This window comes from Gobio gobio (assembly GCF_949357685.1).
Source record: "Gobio gobio genome assembly, chromosome: 1".
Taxonomy (NCBI): domain Eukaryota; kingdom Metazoa; phylum Chordata; class Actinopteri; order Cypriniformes; family Gobionidae; genus Gobio; species Gobio gobio.
Window position 1 is genome coordinate 72,976,966 of NC_137097.1, and position 21,644 is coordinate 72,998,609.

The window sequence follows — 21,644 nt, forward strand, 5'->3', positions numbered from 1 at the left end:
TTGGATTTCATTCTCAAAAGGTTGTACGAACCCTGAGATGAATAATGTAATAGTCAAATGTTTTTTTTTTATTTATTTATTTATTTTTATTTTTTTCTTCCACAATACCATGGAATGTTACTACATTAAATCCATGGTGAATGTTTAGGATTTGTGGACTGAAATCCCTGAATGTTTCAAAACTCCTGGTCTCCACGTCGGCTCTGTTTGCTCTGATATCTGTGGTTTATAACGGAGACCTCCAACCAAATTCAGTCGCACCAGCAGGAAAAAAGGTAGCACAATGCGACCATTTAGTCGCAGTCTGGAGCCCTGTAAGATGTTTTATTGTTTGTGAAAGAAGTCTCTTCTGCTCGCCAAGGCTGCATTTATTTGATCAAAAATACAGTAAAAACAGTAATATTGCAAAATATTATTACAATTTAAAATAGATGTTTTCTATGTAATTTATTTATGTGATCAAAGCTGAATTTTCAGCACACTCAAAAAAATGTTGGGATAAAAACAACCCAAGTTGGGTTGAAAATGGACAAACCCAGCAATTGGGTTGTTTTAAGCAATTTAACCCAACCGCTGGGTTAAAAAACCCAAATGCTGGGTTTGTCCATTTTCAACCTAACTTGGGTTGTTTTTAACCCAGCATTTTTTTTAGAGTGCATCATTACTCCAGTCTTCAGTGTCACATGATCCTTCAGAAATCATTCTAATGTGAAGTTTTGCTGCCCAAGAAACTATTATTATTATTATTATCAGTGTTGAAAGTAGTTGTATTGCTTCATATCTTTGTGAAAACTGTGATTAATTTCTATGTTCTTTTACTATTAGAAATATTTTTGTTGCAGCCTTATACATGTCTTTACTGTCACACTTGATACATTTAATTGAATTTGATCAATTTAAGTCCTTGCTGAATAAAAGTATTCATTTTAATTGTCATACTGACCCCAAACTTTTCAACGGTAGTCTAAAGTAACAACCCGTTCTCACTCCCAAGGCGTCAACATTTGGAGTATGGTCAAGTGCCTTCCGTGTCACAATGAAGACGCTAAAGGCACCCCTAGGCGTCACTATATTGACATGCATCAGTGTTTGGCCTCAAGACACATTTAATTCTTTGCATTTGTAAAAGCAGACATGATTTTATGAATATTTATAGGCTACTTTTTGTCTGGCTATCGCCAGACCAGGCTCAATTTAAGATTGAACATTGGTCTGGGGAGTCTGTATTTTCTACTGCACAAGAGGCATGATAAACGAGCATAATTCAAATTACTCTGTATGCAATTGGATAGTCCTTCAACCAATCAGACCACAAGAGGCGTGATCAACGGGCAATGACCCATCGCTTCTCTATCCGTCGTCGTGTTAAACCCACCAATAGCACGCCAGGTGGATAAGCCAGTCTGTGATTCCCGCAAAAGTGTAACAGAAGCAGTAGAAATGAATGTACAGGTTTCCAGACTGAGCTGCAGGGCGGCAATTTCTGCGGATGGAGATGTTGATCGCTTTTGGGGATTTTCTTCACACAAATCAATCTTTTGGCATCAGAACACTTGGAATATTTGTACTTTTTGCATAAATTGTGGCTGCAGTCGTATCTGCCTGTTATATACTGTGTTTTATATCATATAATACACAAATGGGTAGGTTTAGGGATGGGGTTGAGAATTGGTTGATGTAAACTTGCAATCACAAGAAAAAAAGTCAAAATTGTGAACAAGTAAGAATTGCTTAAAAGTAATATAAAAGTAATATAAACTCGCAATTCTAAGAAAGAAAGTCATCCTTTTTTCCTTCAGAATTGGAGAAGTCAGAATTGCTAGAAAAAGCGAGAATTACAAGATATAGACTTCAAATCGCGAGAAAAAGTGAGAATTGCAAGATGAGTTCAGAATTATAAGAAAAATTAATTGTGTGAATTGTCTGAATTTCAAGATGAAAACTTAAAAATGTGAGGAAAAAGTCAGAATTGAGAGAAAAAAAGTCAGAATTGAGAGGAAAAAGTAAGAATTGCAAGAAATAAATAAGAATGGCGAGATATGAATTCGCAATTGCGAGAAAAAAGTCAGAATTACGAGAAAAAAAGTCCGATTTGCGAGATGTAGACTTGAATTTGCTCGAAAAAAGTCAGAATTACGAGAAAAAAAAGTCAGAATTGCAAAATATAAACTCGCAATTGTGAGAAAAGTCAGAATTACGAGAAAAAAAAGTCCGAATTGCTAGATATAAACTTGCAATTGTGAGAGAGGTCAGAATTGCGAGAAGTACATTTTTATTGCGAGATATAAACTCGCAATTGTGAGAGAAGTCAGAATTACGAGAAAAAAAGTCAGAATTGCGAGAAATAAACTCGCAATTGTAAGAAAGGTCCGAATTACGAGAAAAAAAATTTATTGCGAGATTTAATCTTGAAATTGCGAGGAAAAAAGTCCGAATTACGAGAAAAAAATCTGAATTGCGAGATATAAACTTGAAATCACATGAAAAAAGTAAGAATTACGAAAAAAAAAAAAAAAAAAGGTAATTCTGCCGTTTCTCAGAGAGGTTAACTGCGAGAAAAAAATTCAAATTGCGAGATATTAACTCAATTGAGAGGGAAAAAAATATTACAACACAATTGACCGTTTGCAAAGACCCGCCCCCTTTAGTTACTGTTGCTATGTCCGACAAGCCGCGCTCTTACACCACACACACGTTCTCACGCAGTGAAAAACACATCGTAGAGCAAAGAGGATACTGACAACGCACTGACAGACTGGACAGAGCAGGCTACTTTTAATATGAAACAGTCTCAACTCTAAAATATTGTAATTTTTAAAGAAATGTAAACAATAAATAGTGTTTTTTGGCTCTTTAATGTGTGATGATCGCTGTAGCGCCTCAGTTAAAGCTGCTCGTGAACCGATCATATCTTCCTTCTAGTTCATTTATAGTATCACATAAACATGAAAATGAACAGTTTCAACCGCGGAAAGACGTCAGTACACACCGTTTTACAAGTTCAAGTCCACCGACGTTAATCTACAAACTCTCTTGACTGCTTTGTCGGACAAAAATGGCGGATTCGGCGAATGACGGATTATGATTGGTCAGATCGCCTGTCAATCAAACTCCTGGCGAAGGGTGAATTGAGAGTTTATATAAAAAAAGTGTTATTTTTTTTTATTCAGGGGCAGAAATAAGCGTCCATTCAAAAATAATTGATAGGTTAAGTAAAAATACACTCTTACAAATTGAGGCTCATTATTGATGGAACATAAATAATTTTTAACATCATCCCATTCCACAAAAGATTCTTAATAAAACAGTTCTTCACACTAAGAGAAAAGGGTTTTTTTTAAGAACCGTTGACTTGAAAGGGAACCAAAAATGGTTCTTCAATGACATCACTGTGAAAACGCTGTATTTAATGTATGCTTTTAGGTGTAATCGCTGATTAGTCTCTTGCGCATTGGTGAATGAATGGTTTCCGCTCGTATTATTCTATTTTTATTTTAGTTGTTTTGGATCGGAGCATCAGCTAAATGATGATGAATGTCATGTTAAGGATGTGTAGTGACTATAATTAGCTTTAAAAGCAGCAGAAGTCTGTAGCATGTCCTCATTTATGTGTGTGTGTGTGTGTGTGTGTGTGTGTCCTTGAGTGTGCTTTCAGGGGTCTTTTGTGAGTGTTGGGCTCTAAAGGGGGTCGTGGGCAATTAAAGCACACATGCAGCGCTGCTATACGATCACACATGCTCACACACACACACACACACACACACACACACACACACACACACACACACACGCGCGCGCAGCTCTCATGCACCTCCCACCTCTGCATGTGGATGTTTAAGTGATCTTTATTGTGTGCAGAGTAAACAGAGAGCGAGCGAAGGAAGCCGTGTTGAGCTCAGACCAGCGCAGCGGCATTGTGCTCATACAGCAGGACCGAGAGACAGACAGATAGAGAGAGAGAGAGAGACAGCAGTGTGTGCCTGTCTGTGGTTAAATGTGGAAATCTTCCTCTTTGAGCTCCATGGCAAACTCTGCATGCGTGCTGCTGTCCGGCTCCGGGATGATGCCGCCTGCGTTCCTCTACTTGTCCGAGGTAGGGTTGCCTTCGCGTTTACACACTCCTTTCTCGTTTTTCATTCCTTCGCGAGTGAATGAACATGCTTTTCTTTCATCCTGACCTCTGACCCCTTCTCTGTTCGGGGTCATCTCGCCGCTTTTATTCCACTTTTCCATGCTTTTATTCCTCATCCGCTCTCCCGTTTAGACTCAAGTGCTGATTGACTTTCTTTTATGGTCGTTTTGTAACTCTTAAAGGTTTTTGGTTCCCCAAAGAACCATTTTTCTCTCTTAATGCGAAGAACATTTTATAATTGTATCAGTCCAACCTTTATTTGTAAGAGTGTGTTTGTATCTAGTGTCGTAGTTTAGAGTTGTGAATTAATTCTGGGAATGTTGCTTTCAAACGGAAGAACTGTTTGGGATGTGCTCGCAACACAAATCTGTCATTCATTTTAGGTCATAATTAGCAAACTTATGCAGATTTTTATGCAATATTATGCAGATACTCTCATGAATCATTCAGGATTTCCGTGACTTTTCCCTGTTAAATTACTAAACACTGTTTTTTAATTAACTTCAATTACTTTGTAGAATAAGTCATTAGATTCTTCAATGGATGTTACAGTCAGCGGGGTTTTGTTTTAGAAGATTTTATTAAAGATGCGTCATGTGTTAGTGACCATATTGGCGCATATTTGCTTTGCACTATTGATATCAATATATTTTCCCCTATATCAGGTGAAAACCGGCCGATATTGTGGGCAAATAATATCAATGCTACTATTTTTTACACCAATAAGTAAATACATTCCCTTTAGCATGTTTTAATCTTATATGCTATATATTATAAATGTCTTTTTGACAATTTATTGTTCATATGAATTGGTCGTGTGTATCTAGTATTGTTGGGCATTAGAATGTTTTCATTTATAGATTCAAACTATATATATATTTGACATGCATGTGTCAGATGGAAAGCTGTTTCTAATTTTATCTCATCATCATCACACCAATATTAGCATATGCAGATACTCTCATGAATTATTCAGGAGCTGCTTGTGTTAGATCACTTAATCGATTTTCTTAATTGACTTTGTTGAATTAGACATTAGATTAGTTTAGTGCACATGGTTTTGTTTTTATAATGTTTTATTTTGATTAGCAATCAGTATTTTATTAGCAATGCTTGGATATATCGGTTTCTACATATCAGTGTTTTATTAGCAATGCTAGAGATACAGTTTCTACATATCAGTATTTTATTAGCAATGTTTGGATATATCGGTTTCTACATATCAGTATTTTATTAGCAATGCTTCGATATATCGGTTTCTACATATCAGTGTTTTATCAGCATTGCTTGAGATATCGGTTTCTACATATCAGTATTTTATTAGCATTGCTTGAGATATCGGTTTATGCATATCAGTATTTTATTAGCAATGTTTGGATATATCGGTTTCTACATATCAGTATTTTATTAGCAATGCTTCGATATATCGGTTTCTACATATCAGTGTTTTATCAGCATTGCTTGAGATATCGGTTTCTACATATCAGTATTTTATTAGCAACGCTTGAGATATCGGTTTCTACATATCAGTGTTTTATCAGCATTGCTTGAGATATCGGTTTCTACATATCAGTATTTCATTAGCATTGCTTGAGATATTGGTTTCTTCATATCAGTATTTTATTAGCAATGCTTGGATATATCGGTTTCTACATATCAGTATTTTATTAGCAATGCTTGGATATATCGGTTTCTACATATCAGTATTTTATTAGCAATGCTTGGATATATCGGTTTCTACATATCAGTATTTTATTAGCATTGCTTGAGATATCGTTTTCTATATATCAGTAATTTATTAGCATTTCTTGAGATATCAGTTTCTACATATCAGTGTTTTATTAGCAATGCTTGAGATACAGTTTCTACATATCAGTATTTTATTAGCAATGCTTGAGATACAGTTTCTACATATCAGTATTTTATTAGCAATGCTTGGATATATCGGTTTCTACATATCAGTGTTTTATTAGCAATGCTAGAGATACAGTTTCTACATATCAGTATTTTATTAGCAATGTTTGGATATATCGGTTTCTACATATCAGTATTTTATTAGCAATGCTTGAGATATCGGTTTCTACATATCAGTGTTTTATCAGCATTGCTTGAGATATCGGTTTCTACATATCAGTATTTTATTAGCATTGCTTGAGATATCGGTTTCTACATATCAGTATTTTATCAGCATTGCTTGAGATATCGGTTTCTACATATCAGTATTTTATCAGCATTGCTTGATATATCGGTTTCTACATATCAGTATTTTATTAGCAAAGCTTGAGACATCAGTTTCTACTTATCAGTATTTTATTAGCATTACTTGAGATATCGGTTTCTACATATCAGTATTTTATTAGCATTGCTTGAGATATTGGTTTCTACATATCAGTATTTTATCAGCATTGCTTGATATATCGGTTTCTACATATCAGTATTTTATCAGCATTGCTTGATATATCGGTTTCTACATATCAGTATTTTATCAGCATTGCTTGATATATCCGTTTCTACATATCAGTATTTTATCAGCATTGCTTGATATATCCGTTTCTACATATCAGTATTTCATCAGCATTGCTTGATATATCGGTTCCTACATATCAGTATTGTATTAGCAAAGCTTGAGTTATCGGTTTCTACATATCAGTATTTTATTAGCAAAGCTTGAGATATCGGTTTCTACGTATCAGTATTTTATTAGCAAAGCTTGAGACATCGGTTTCTATATATCAGTATTTTATCAGCATTGCTTGATATATCGGTTTCTACAAATCAGTATTTTATTAGCAAAGCTTGAGATATCGGTTTCTACATATCAGTATTGTATTAGCAAAGCTTGAGATATTGCTTTATGCATTTCTGTATCAACCAATATAAGCATTTCATTTTTAAGTTGTCAATATTTAAGTAGATAATGGACATTTTCTGTACTGGGATTCTTAAGTATTACAATTATTTATCTTTTCTGCGATATATTATAGTACGATAATGTTTGATTTGACAGATTCACATGTACAATTGTAAATTAGTGCTTTAGTATGAACATATACATATATAGATGTATGATATCATATTGTTTTTACCAGCCAACATTTTGACACGAGTGCATGTTTCGTTGCGCATGTATGTGAGTTCTGCTGTAGTGATACAGTACTGAGACACGAGAGCGATAAATGAGATGAGTGCTTTCTTCCTGCTTTTAAATCACTCTGAGACAGCAGGAGAAGCATCTCCTCCCCCATCTGTCCACACACACACACACACACACACACACACACAATGCTGGCACATGGTCGGCTTGCGTCAAGTCACCCTGTGAAGAATCCAGGGCAAACGATCCTCCGGAGAGCAGGACATATTATTCATGAGCCTGCGTGTTTATGAGTGAGTGTGTTTGTGCACTTAATTGATTTCATATTCAAACACACGGCCCTGTTTGCTGCAGTATGTACTGCTGAATTATTGATACAGTTCACGAATGTGACGGGATTGTAACGCAGACAGAAGTGAGACGCATGCAGTACTATGGGATAATTGGTGAAGTGGATGTTACAGAACACAGTTGTCTTGTGTTGGTGTGAAATAAATCAGCGCTTGCATACAGCTGGTGAAGTGTGTGTTTCGCAGAGTATAAAGCTCGGCATATGTCAAACTGATTCTTGCATCCTCAGGTTGTTGAGGAGGATTTGGATTTGAGAAATGTGACTTTGCTTTTTTAGTAAGTAGTGACGTGTGACTCTGTGGAAATCTGAATACTTTGATTCATTTGGACAGTTCATTTTCAGCTGACCAGTCAAGAAAATGATTCATCCGAGTCATCATTCAATGGGGTTCCCTTTTAAGTCTAGTTTTATTTTTTAGCACATTAAATATTGATTTAAATACTACTGCTTATCACTGTGTTTTTGCTATCGGGGCCTAAACTTTCAGCAGAAGAACTAGTGATAGGAGTATAACATGGTAAAGCTTGTGCTGTTTGTGTGCAGATCCGTAATCATTTCAGTCTGATCTGAAGCGTTTGAGTGGCACATTTCAGCGCTGACTGATTACATGTTTGTTTCTTAACCCATTTAAGCCCACCGGCAACTATAGTGGCAAACAACCAAATAGGAAAAAGGATATCAAGAAGAAAAAAAAGTATTAACTTCTTTCACATGAAGCTGCCAACTTCCTACCCCTACTTCCAAGAAGCATAGCGAAGGCCAACCCTCCCAAAGAAAGGCTATATTCATGTTACTAATAAGTATTTTTTGTTGACATATATATGCACATCTACATAATCATGAAGGTCTCTAGAATCATCCAAAGAAAACAAACCTTACAACAGATCTATAGTTTTTAGTATATAAAGTCAAAAGTCCAAGCGGCAACTATTGAATACAACATATATACTATAGTTGCCGCACATTCAAATACAATTTTCAAGAAAAAAAAAAAAAACCTGGGGAAAATTAATCCAGAACATGTTACATTTATTACATTTACATTTATGGCGCTCTAGCACAAAGCGGTCTTGCCGAGTAAGACACATTGATACGACGAAGAGGAAGTAAGTAAGAAGTAAGTCAGAATTACAAGAAAAAAAGTCAGAATTGCGAGATATAAACTCGCAATTTTGAGAGGTCAGAATTACGAGAAATACATTTTAATTGTGAGATGTAAACTTGAAATTGCGAGGAAAAAAGTCAGAATTACGAGAAAAAAAGTCAGAATTGCGAGATATAAACTCGCAATTGCGAGAAAAGTCTAAATTATGAGAGAAAAAAGTCAGAATTGCGAGATGTAAACTTGAAATTGTGAGGAAAAAAATCAGAATTGCGAGGAAAAAAAGTCAGAATTGCAAGATATAGACTTGAATTCGCTAGAAAAAAAGTCAGAATTGCGAGGAAAAAAAGTCAGAATTGCAAGATATAGACTTGAATTCGCTAGAAAAAAAGTCAGAATTACGAGAAAAAAAGTCAGAATTGCTAAATATAAACTCGCAATTGTGAGAGAGGTCCGAATTACGAGAAATACATTTTAATTGCGAGATGTAAACTTGAAATTGCGAGGAAAAAAGTCAGAATTACGAGAAAAAAAGTCAGAATTGCGAGATATAAACTCGCAATTGCGAGAAAAGTCTAAATTATGAGAGAAAAAAGTCAGAATTGCGAGATGTAAACTTGAAATTGTGAGGAAAAAAGTTAGAATTGCGAGGAAAAAAGGTCAGAATTGCAAGATATAGACTTGAATTAGCTAGAAAAAAAGTCAGAATTGCGAGAAAAGTCTAAATTATGAGAGAAAAAAGTCAGAATTGCGAGATGTAAACTTGAAATTGCGAGGAAAAAAGTCAGAATTATGAGAAAAAAAAGTCAGAATTGCTAAATATAAACTCGCAATTGTGAGAGAGGTCTGAATTTACGAGAAATACATTTTAATTGCGAGATGTAAACTTGAAATTGCGAGGAAAAAAGTCCGAATTACAAGATATAAACTCCCAATTGTGAGATGTCAGAATTACGAGAAATACATTTTAATTGCGAGATGTAAACTTGAAATTGCGAGGAAAAAAGTCAGAATTATGAGAAAAAAAGTCTGAATTGCGAGAAATGTCTAAACTATGAGAGAAAAAAGTCAGAATTGCGAGATGTAAACTTGAAATTGTGAGGAAAAAAGTCAGAATTGCGAGGAAAAAAGGTCAGAATTGCAAGATATAGACTTGAATTAGCTAGAAAAAAAGTCAGAATTGCGAGAAAAGTCTAAATTACGAGAGAAAAAAGTCAGAATTGCGAGATGTAAACTTGAAATTGCGAGGAAAAAAGTCAGAATTATGAGAAAAAAAAGTCAGAATTGCTAAATATAAACTTGCAATTGTGAGAGAGGTCTGAATTTACGAGAAATACATTTTAATTGCGAGATGTAAACTTGAAATTGCGAGGAAAAAAGTCCGAATTACGAGATATAAACTCGCAATTGTGAGATGTCAGAATTACGAGAAATACATTTTACTTGCGAGATGTAAACTTGAAATTGCGAGGAAAAAAGTCAGAATTATGAGAAAAAAAGTCTGAATTGCGAGAAATGTCTAAACTATGAGAGAAAAAAGTCAGAATTGCGAGATGTAAACTTGAAATTGTGAGGAAAAAAGTCAGAATTGCGAGAAAAAAAAGTCAGAATTGCAAGATATAGACTTGAATTCGCTAGAAAAAAAGTCAGAATTGCAAGATTTAACATTTGACAAGCGAGTGTCAGAAGCGTAAAGTGGTGCAGCGCCACCTTGTGTCCCGGGAGCGCCATCTACTGAATTTGCACGCTCACTCGGCGCATCGGCAGTGAAAATCGCTTGGGGGTGAACAACACAAAGACGCGTCGAAAAACGCGATAATCGTCCCGGTGTGCACTGAAGCATTGGAGCAATTGTGGAAAATGCAAAATAAATGCATGATAAACGATCAGCTGTAAGAAAGTAAACACTCAGCAAAATCGTTTTCCCCTCTCTCTCTCTCTCTCTCTGTGTGTGTGTGTGTGTGTGTGTGTGTGTGTGTGTGTGTGTGTGTGTGTGTGTGTGTGTGTGTGTGTGTGTGTGTGTGTGTGTGTGGTCAGTATGTCCAGTTAGAGACGCTCCGCTGTTGAACATCAGTGGATCTAGAGTCCTCCTGGTTCTGCATCACTGACCGAATCAAATGAAGCAGGGCTTGAAATAGATTCCATCTCTCCATCTCTCCATCTCTCCATCTCTCCATCTCTCTCTCTCTCTCTCTCTCTCTCTCTCTCTCTCTCTCTGTAACAGGCTGAGAGCGCGAGTGAACATGCTTGCATTGGTTGCAACATGTGAGAATGTGTCCGTGTTTGATGTGGATCTGCATGAACAAAACCCGCTGATCATGTTCTCGGGTATGATTTGAGATGATCTAAAGAGCTTCAGCTTTAACCGTCTTGTCTCTTACGCACAGGCTCATCGTTGAACACTCTGTTCTCGATTTCTTGGCGGCGTGTTAAATGCGAGTAAATGAGTGTGATTGATCATGTGACTCTTATGTGTTTATGCTTGGGGAAACAATTTCAGCTACATTTGCACCAGGATGCTTTGGTTGGTCAGAGCAAATCCTCTTACAGGCTGTTTTTGTTTAACACAAAGGCCTAATTTATCTGTGCAGCCGCTTCATCGCTGTAAATTATGTGTGTGTGTGTGTGTGTGTGTGTCAGTGTAATACTCATTCTCTCTCTCGCTGTAATAAATTCCTCCACACTCTTACAGTCTTTTCTCTGTCGGTCTTTCTGCTGATTACCGTCGCTGCTGCTCCTCTAATTAACTCTCTATGTGTGTGTGTGTGTGTGTGTGTGTGTGTGTGTGTGTGTGTGTGTGTGTGTGTGTGAGAGAGACACAAGCAGCTAGAAAATCACTGTGTAAATCACAGGCTGTTCCAGCAGGTTCTTCTGATGCGCTTACATTTCAAGGGTGAAAATCCAATCGCACGAGTGTGTGTGTGTGTGTGTGTGTGTGTGTGTGTGTGTGTGTGTGGTTTACATACAGTTGTTTTCTATGGTTTTTACTCACTGTCAGTGTAGAAAATGCTTTGCAACCATGTATGTATTTTACCTGTTTTACTAAATACAATTTTTTATTTAATTTCACTTAAAATAAGTGATGATAAAGTAAAATAAGACAAAGAACAAGATTGAAAAAAAAGAATAAATAAATTGATAAAATAAACTTTTTATTATTCATTTATTAATTAATAAGTAAATAAATACATATTAATTAAGTAAAATAAGTTAAATAAATAAATAAAAAAGGTAGAAAACAAATAAATAATAAAATGTTAATTACTTTTTTACTTTTTATCATTTATTTACTTATTTAGTTTTTTTTATTATTTATTGACTTTTGACTATTTTACTAATGTATTTATTTATTTATTATTAATTGTTATTATTTATTTATTTATTTTACATTTTACTTATTTATAAATGTTACTTATTTATTTATAAGTAAAACAAATAAAGAATGACGTTAAATAAAAAGAAAATGAATAAATAAAAAGGTAGACAACAAATAAATTAGAAAATATAAATAAATGTATTTATTTATTGTACTTTTTATTATTATTATGATTATTACTATTTTACTTTTTATCATATATGTACTTTATTTAGTTTTTTATTATTTATTTTTATTATTTATTTATTAATTTATTTGACCATTTTATTTATGTTTTACTTATTTATAAATGTTACTTATTTATGTATAAATAAAACAAATAAATGATGAGGTAAAATAGTTAAGCACAATAAGAAAATAAATAAATAAAAAGGTAGACAAATAAATATTAAAATATAAATAAATGTATTTATTTATTTTACTTTTTATTAGTAGTATTTTTTTTACTTTTTTCATGCATTTACTTATGTAGTTTTTATTATTTATTGACTTTTGACTAATTTATTTATTTATTATTATTATTAATTGTTATTATTATTTATTTATTTGACCATTTTATATATTTTTTACTTATTTATTTTACTTCATTATTTATTGGTTTTACTTATAAATAAATAAATAAGTAACATTTATAAATAAGCACAATGAGAAAATGAATTAATAAAAAGGTAGACAAATAAATATTAAAATATATATAAATGTATTTATTTATTTTACTTTTTATTATTAGTATTGTTTTAACTGTATCATGTATTTACTTATTTTGTTTTTTATTATTTATTGACTTTTGACTATTTTATTCATTTATTTTTATTATTATTTATTTATTCAACTATTTTATATATATTTTTTACTTATTTATAAATGTTACTTATTTATGTATAAGTAAAACAAATGAATAAGAAAATGAATAAATAAAAAGGTAGACAAATAAATATTAAAATATATATAAATGTATTTATTTATTTTACTTTTTATTAGTAGTATTTTTTTTACTTTTTATCATGTATTTACTTATTTTGTTTTTTATTATTTATTGACTATTTCATTCATTTATTTGTATTATTATTTATTTATTTATTCAACCATTTTATATATTTTTTACTTATTTATAAATGTTACTTAGGGTACAGGTAGACAACAAAAAAATATTAAATATAAAATAAATGTATTATATTATTTTTAAAAAAATGTTATAATTTATTTACTTACTCTTTTTCCCATTATTTATTTAATTTTTGACTCTTTTGCTTATTTTCCCTTGCCCTTCTCCACTGGTTTATTGGTCTTCTTCATCTGTAGATGTTCACACACTGATCTGCAATGATTGTTGGGAATGTCCATCAGGGAGACAGAGGGCCGTGTCCCATCACGTCTTCAGCCGAAACGTCTCTTTACGGGTCACTGACAGTCCCACGATCAGGACTTGTGTTTCTCATCTCTTCGGGCAGTTCAGGGCTGACAGAAAACGGTAAATGACAGACAGCCGTGAGACGCATGTGCTCATAAATCGCCGGTGATTTATGAGCCGTGCTGTATCAGTCTTCACCTCCTCGCTTTATTAATGACCACGGCGTGATCGCCTTGTCTCGCGTTCTGAAGTTTAATTTCATTTCCATCAGATGCGCAGAGCAATGTCTTTAAACGCTCATCCTTTACGCTGCTGCTAAAGAAGCATCAGTCATTCAGCAAACCCGCCGGCCATCTCAGGACACTCAACTACTCACAGGCCAACTCCATCTCGTGCTAAGTCCACATAGAGCGTTTGACTGACAGGTGAAGTGGCCAATCACAGCTCAAGGCTCGGGCAAACCTGAAACTGTTGGGTTGATTTATTGTGGATATATTCTCACACTGAGGTGGTGAAGTGATCACGACACCACTAACACACACTGTCAGTGAAGCACAATCTAAGTTTCAGTCGTTTTAAAATGGATTCAGGCTCATTTTCCTTCCAATCTCCCAAATCAAACCAGATGTGAAACGCCTCTTCCTGACAGGATCATGAGCTTTTGTAAGACCAGCTTTAGTAACATGTTAATGTTGCTTTTTATGTTAATCGTATATTATTATTTTGCTGTATCAACTTAATTTGTTTTTGTTTTTTTCCTGTGAAAGTCCACATTGAAATTGTAGAAATTAAGATGCAACTTATTTTTATATATAACACATTATTTAATATATTTGTTATAATTATATTTTTTATAAACATATTATCCATAAATAATTTAATATAAATATTAAAAATACATAAAATATTGAATATACAAATAGTATTTTATATATATATATATATATATATATATATATATATATATATATATATATATATATATATATATATATATATATATATATATATATATATATATATATATATATATATATATATATATATATATATATATATATATATATATTTCCAATATTTTATAATTTAATCGTTATAATTTTTTTGTTGTTTTATAATATTTTATTTTATATATTTATAATACTATTTTCAGGCCTTTAATGTAACATTTTAATGTTTAGTAATAGTTTAGATGTATTTTTTTATATTTATAATTTTTTTTTATTAATATTTTTATTTTAATAATATTTTATTATTATTGTTTGGACAGGTTTTATTTTATTATTATTTATAATAATATATATTTTATATTCATATTTTATTTTTATATTTATATAGTAACATTTTCATGCATTTTATGCAACATTTGAATTTTTAGTAATATTTTAGATTTTATGTTTATTTTTAATGTTTTTATGATATTGTATTATTTATTACTTTTATTTTTATATATTTATAGTAAAATGTTCAGGCCTTTTATTTAACATTTGAATGTTTAGTAATATTTCAGATTTGATTATGTTTATTTTTAATGTTGTTTATAATAGTTTAGTGTGTTGACATGTTTTATTATTATTTATAATAATACATATTTTATATTATTAATATTTTTTTTCTTTATATTTATATAGTAAACTTTTCAGGCATTTTATGCAACATGTTTAGTAATAGTTGATATTTTATTATGTTTATTTTTAATGTTGTTTAAAATAGTTTAGTGTTCGGTCATATATTATTATTTATAATAATACATATATTTTATATTATTAATATTTTATTTTATATATTTTTGCGTACGTATTTTATCGTTTATCTCAATTTAATGTAGTTTTTTGTGTGAAAATTAAGAATCTAGAATTGAACCACAATAAAACTGCAAAATTGTTTATATTGAACATATCATTTAATATGATTATTTATATTAAATGATATGTTCTATATAAACAGTTTTGCAATTTTATTGTGGTAAATTTGATCGCAATTTGATTGGTAAATGTATTATTATAGATAAATAATTTTAACAATATATTTTATTAATTTATTAAATATTTTATCAATATAAATGATTTATTATATATGTGATATTTTTATTTTAATTATTTATATTACATGTAGCATTTATCATTTATTGTACTATTATTAATATATGTACTTGTGTTAATGTAATAAATAGAGTAATAATAATAATAATAATGCTGAATATTCCCAGCCTCTGCTGATCCTGTAGCCGGTATCGTAGCGTAAGGCATGCTGGATAAATCCTGCCTCTGTGAGATCTAGTTTAAGGAAGTGGGCAGGATTTGGAGCCGATCCGCAGTTTAAGCAGATTATTGAGTTCGGCTCTTCACTCTCTCTTTCTCTGTGTGTCAGTCCACTGGCCGAAGTCAAACGCGCTCACAGGAAGTGATGCGTCCAGGCTTTGGGTCGAGTCCAGCTCTTTGTGTTTTACTGGCGGACGTCTTAATAAGGATCTCAGTGTAATTCACTTCTGCTGTCCGTGTGCTGTCCGATCTCCACAGAGAGAGAAGCGCATGAGACAGTCTGTCAGGGGGATGAGACTGAGATCAGGTTACGGCTCTTTATCCAGGTAAATGTGTGTCAGCTCCAATACTTACTGTGTGTGTGTGTGTGTGTGTGTGTGTGTGTGTATTGATCCCAACATACAGCTCATATTACTACCTTTGTGTTTATGAAGTCAGTCAATCTTCTGTGTTTCTCTTTTCTCTGCCGTTTTTATGTTTGCTTTGCTTTTTTTTTTAAAACACAAGGTTCTTTACTGGCGCTTCCATAAAGAATAAAGAATGTCAGAATTGCGTGTATAATGTCAGAATTGTGTATATAAAGTCAGAATTGCGTATATAAAGTCAGAATTGCGTGTATAATGTCAGAATTGTGTATATAAAGTCAGAATTGCGTATATAAAGTCAGAATTGCGTATATAAAGTCATAATTGTGTGTATAAAGTCAGATTTGCGTGTATAAAGTCAGAATTGCGTATATAAAGTCAGAATTGCGTATATAAAGTCAGAATTGCGTATATAAAGTCAGAATTGCGTGTATAAAGTCAGAATTGCGTATATAAAGTCAGAATTGCGTGTGTAAAGTCAGAATTCCGTGCGTAAAGTCAGAATTGCGTATATAAAGTCAGAATTGCGTGTGTAAAGTCAGAATTGCGTATATAAAGTCAGAATTGCGTAAATAGTCAGAATTGCGTGTATAAAGTCAGATTTGCGTGTATAAAGTCAGAATTGCGTATATAAAGTCAGAATTGCGTGTGTAAAGTCAGAATTGCGTATATAAAGTCAGAATTGCGTGTATAAAGTCAGAATTGCGTATATAAAGTCAGAATTGCGTAAATAGTCAGAATTGCGTGTATAAAGTCAGATTTGCGTGTATAAAGTCAGAATTGCGTGTATAAAGTCAGAATTGCGTATATAAAGTCAGAATTGCGTATATACAGTCAGAATTGCGTGTATAAAGTCAGATTTGCGCGTATAAAGTCAGAATTGCGTATATAAAGTCAGAATTGCGTATATAAAGTCAGAATTGCGTGTATAAAGTCAGAATTGCGTATATAAAGTCAGAATTGCGTGTATAAAGTCAGAATTGCGTATATAAAGTCAGAATTGCGTGTGTAAAGTCAGAATTGCGTGCGTAAAGTCAGAATTGCGTATATAAAGTCAGAATTGCGTATATAAAGTCAGAATTGCGTGTGTAAAGTCAGAATTGCGTGCATATAGTCAGAATTGCGTATATAAAGTCAGAATTGCGTGTATAAAGTCAGAATTGCGTATATAAAGTCAGAATTGCGTGTATAAAGTCAGATTTGCGTGTATAAAGTCAGAATTGCGTATATAAAGTCAGAATTGCGTGTATAAAGTCAGAATTGCGTATATAAAGTCAGAATTGCGTGCGTAAAGTCAGAATTGCGTGCGTAAAGTCAGAATTGCGTGCATAAAGTCAGAATTGCGTGTATAAAGTCAGAATTGCGTATATAAAGTCAGAATTGCGTATATAAAGTCAGAATTGCGTATATAAAGTCAGAATTGCGTATATAAAGTCAGAATTGCGTGTATAAAGTCAGAATTGTGTGATAGTCAGATTTGATTTGTGTGATAATCAGATTTGAATTGTGATATAGTCAGAATTGTGTGATAGTCAGATTTGAATTGTGTGATAGTCAGATTTGAATTGTGAGATAGTCAGATTTGTGTGATAGTCAGATTTGAATTGTGTGATAGTCAGATTTGAATTGTGAGATAGTCAGATTTGAATTGTGATATAAAGTCAGAATTGCATGTGTAAAGTCAGAATTGCATGTGTAAAGTCAGAATTGCGTGTATAAAGTCAGAATTGTGTGATAGTCAGATTTGAATTGTGATATAAAGTCAGAATTGCATGTGTAAAGTCAGAATTGCATGTGTAAAGTCAGAATTGCATGTGTAAAGTCAGAATTGCGTGTATAAAGTCAGAATTGTGTGATAGTCAGATTTGAATTGTGATATAAAGTCAGAATTGTGTGATATAAAGTCAGAATTGCGTATATAAAGTCAGAATTGCGTGTATAAAGTCAGAATTGTGTGCATAAAGTCAGAATTGCGTATATAAAGTCAGAATTGCGTGTATAAAGTCAGAATTGCGTGTATAAAGTCAGAATTGCGTGTTTACTAAACGGAGAACTTGTTCGTATATGCGTTCACCTTTACTATTGCTCTCAGATAAAAAAAAAACAGTGTTACTCGCCTATGGAGAAGAAATAAAGCAGCGCTCGCTCCTTGAGTTCTCTCCAGCGCTGGAAAGCTGATTGTAAGCCTTCTTTTGTTCCAGACTTGTTTTTTATCTGCCATCTCTCTCTCTTTCTGTCGCTAATGTCCGTCCTGTGTCCGTCTCTCTTCTCCCCGTCATTAGTAGACACGCCCCTTACTGCTGATTGGCTACAAGTTTGTTTTGGTACTCGTCCCGAGACACTTTTCTAAAGCATTTTTTAGATATCATAGCCTGTCGTCATCATACTCAGATTCTAGTCAGAGTCTGATCTGCTCCATTGGCCTGTGATTATGGGGTGTGTTTCAACTCAACCAGGAAAGAAAATGCCTCTGCACTCGATTGGATAGACCTACAACCAATCAGAGCGACGGAGTAAGTAGGGCTGTAACGATTTGCCCAAAAATAAAAACCTCGATTAATTGAACATTTTAACTCGATTATGATTAATGAACGATTATTTTGCTTTTTTTTTTTTTTTTTTGCCCTCACAAGGTTTTTGAGTAAGTTCACTGATAAGGTTTGTACTGTAAATATGTTCTACATATTTATATATAGAACAGGTGGATTTTTTTTTCTAATGAAAAAGTGCATTTCTTTGTGATTTTAAAATACTTGAAGGAAACGGTTCACTTTCAGCAGTTGTTGTCTATGGGGCAGATTTCTGCTTGTTGTACATCAGATACAGATACATTAGCACATAGGCCTACATTACATTTATCTGAATGCATTAATGAGAGAGTGATTGTGTGAATTACTCTTACTGTCTCTATTCATTATGAAGCTGTGGTTTGTACTTCAAAAGGTATTAAAATGTACGCCTAAAGGTTGAGTTTCTAAGCTACTTTAGTGACTTTACTTTAGTCACAGGACAGCGTTGAGACTGCGTTTCTGCGCGCGATCTTCGCGTGATGTGTGAGCTTCTGTCTGAGGGTTCGTTTGTCACAATATATCATGCATTAGTTCAACATAATACACATCTGATGGTCTAAACTCGCTTTAATGTTCAAACTGGCAGGGCTTAAACCACATACAAATGACAAAGCTTTGTGAGGACAGGTGAAAGAGGTCTGTCTTCAGGGCGCGCGTGTCGTCAGAGACGCGACACGGCTCGGCTCTGTGCCACAGAAAGAAGCTGAGCACTGAACGGAGAAGTTTTCCGTATTGTTATTTTTGAATAGTGCACAATCGCTATAAATGTTGAAACTGGCAAGCCTTTAAACGCATGTACTTGACAAACTTTATGAGCACAAAAGTGAAAGCGGCTTCGGGGCTTGCGCGCGCCGTCTGTGTGTGTGTGTGTGTGTGTGTGTGTGTGTCAGCGCTAGGGTTGGGAACCGAGAACCGGTTCTTATTCAGAACCGAAACTGATTTTTGAAAAATACCAGAACCGCGCGAAATTCCTAAGTTTCGGTTCCGAAAACGGTTCTGGTCCAATGTGTGTGCGAAGCGCTGGAAGCGTATCCTTTCATAGCGAGTGACAGCCAGTGTTGCCAAGTCCGTGGTTTTCCCGCTTTCCCGTTTTCCACTGTTGCCGCGGGCTGTGTTTCATGTCCGCGGGTTGAAGCGATTGTGCAATTGTGCGGGTTTTGTTGTGAAAACCTGGCAACCCTGGCTCACCTCATCATGAATATTAATTACGTTGCCTGCCGCTTCCAGGAGTGCAACGCAGTTCAGCACTGAAAGCCCTCGCGCTACACATTTACGGTTTTGCGTCAGATATTTTCTCGTTGACCACCAGCATGGCGAAGAGAAAGTCACAAGTATGGATTCATTTCCAAAGAATGAATGATAATGAAGCAAAATGTGAAAAGTTAATAACATGCAAAGGAGGCTGCACTAGCAATTTGACAAAACATTTGCTACAGCACAAAGTGCCACAGGGCTTATACCAGATTTATAGTGTAAGGCCTATATATATATATATATATATATATATATATATATATATATATATATATATATATATATATATATATATATATATATATATATATATATATATATATATATATATATATATGTATATATATATATATATATATATATATATATATATATATATATATGTATGTCAACCGTTGAGTCACCATGGTTTAGGTAAGAGTTTAGGCACAATTACCTTTGTAATGCTGAATTGCAATTTATTATTTACAAGTTCACTGAATAACTGAATTACTATTAAATTAATATACAACTAATTAATAAATATAACTAATAAATATAATTTATAACTTGGTTTTATTCAGAGACATAGAGATAAAATGTAATAAGACAATTTCAGAGGTGTTCATTTGAAAAACAATGTGTTGCAAGAATGGCTTAATTAATACTGTAATATATGTACAGTACAGGACTTTTTTGACATTGCCAACCTGTAAATTAATTTTAGAGCAAGTAATAAACACAAAATGGATTGTTTGAGTTGCGTATTGTGCCTTTTTCCTTTACCACTATTTGTGTAATAATTTTAATGGAACCGGAATCGGAACCGGAATCGTTAGGCGGAACCGAAACCGGAACCGGAAAATTTCTCACGATTCCCAACCCTAGTCAGCGCGTAGGCTATAAGAACAGCGATTAACTGACCTGTATAAACTGTGTAAAACATGCAGCTACTATAGTGATTCTGGGCATCTATAAACACAGATAACTGCTCCTGCATCTCTGTGTGTGGCTGCAAACTTCACTTGATGTGACTGACGGGGCGGAGTCACGTGAAAACCGAAATAACCGACATGGGAAAAATACGTCGGTTAGAGGTTCTGAATGTCGGTTTCGGTTATTTTTCGATTAATCGTACAGCCCTAGGAGTAAGTGACGTATATTCAGTCCCTCCAGAAAAACGCGATTATGCGATCGCTGAATTCAATGCATTATCAGCCAAAGTTCGCATATTTATGCGGGAGCCGCATTTTTTCAAATATGCCGCATAAATTGCCGATTTCCAAAATATGCGGGCTTGCATGATTTCATAATCCCTGCATTTTCGTTGCTAAAAAAAGTCACATATATCTTAGGAGAAAGTTGAAAAATGTTGCGTTTGCTTCACACACGAGCAGCCATTTCCCCGATGTCTGTTTTGTATAGCCTAGTCTGTAAAACAGGAAGCACACATTTAAAAAAATATATATTTTATTTATTCATTTTTACAGAAGGTTTTGCAGTTTTTGCAAGTTCCCGCTATTTCATTGCATAAATATCCCGCATAATCCATTGCATTTTTTAAGAAAACGTGCCGCATAATCAAGGATTTTTGCCCGGAACAATCACTAAAAAAAGCCACATTTTTCTGCAAGGACTGTATATTGAGCGACGCATAGTTGTCAACAATACTCAACCGCACGCACACTGGAGGAAGTAGAACAAGAAGACGAGTGTAAACGATGTTGTAAAAAGAAGTTAAAGGGTTAGTTCACCCAAAAATGAAAATTCTGTCATTAATTACTGACCCTCATGTCGTTGGACACCCG

At 33.6% G+C, this 21,644-nt stretch overlaps 1 protein-coding gene across 1 annotated transcript in view; it reads left to right on the plus strand.

The window, feature by feature from the left end:
* Positions 1–3,994: 3,994 nt before the first annotated feature.
* rbfox3b (RNA binding fox-1 homolog 3b) overlaps positions 3,995–21,644 on the plus strand; it is a gene marked incomplete at both ends in the record, with an annotated part of 149,682 nt that continues 132,032 nt past the window's right edge. The window contains one exon of the mRNA XM_079813739.1: positions 3,995–4,093. Coding sequence (XP_079669865.1) covers positions 3,995–4,093 — 99 coding nt within the window. The remainder of the gene's footprint in view (positions 4,094–21,644) is intronic.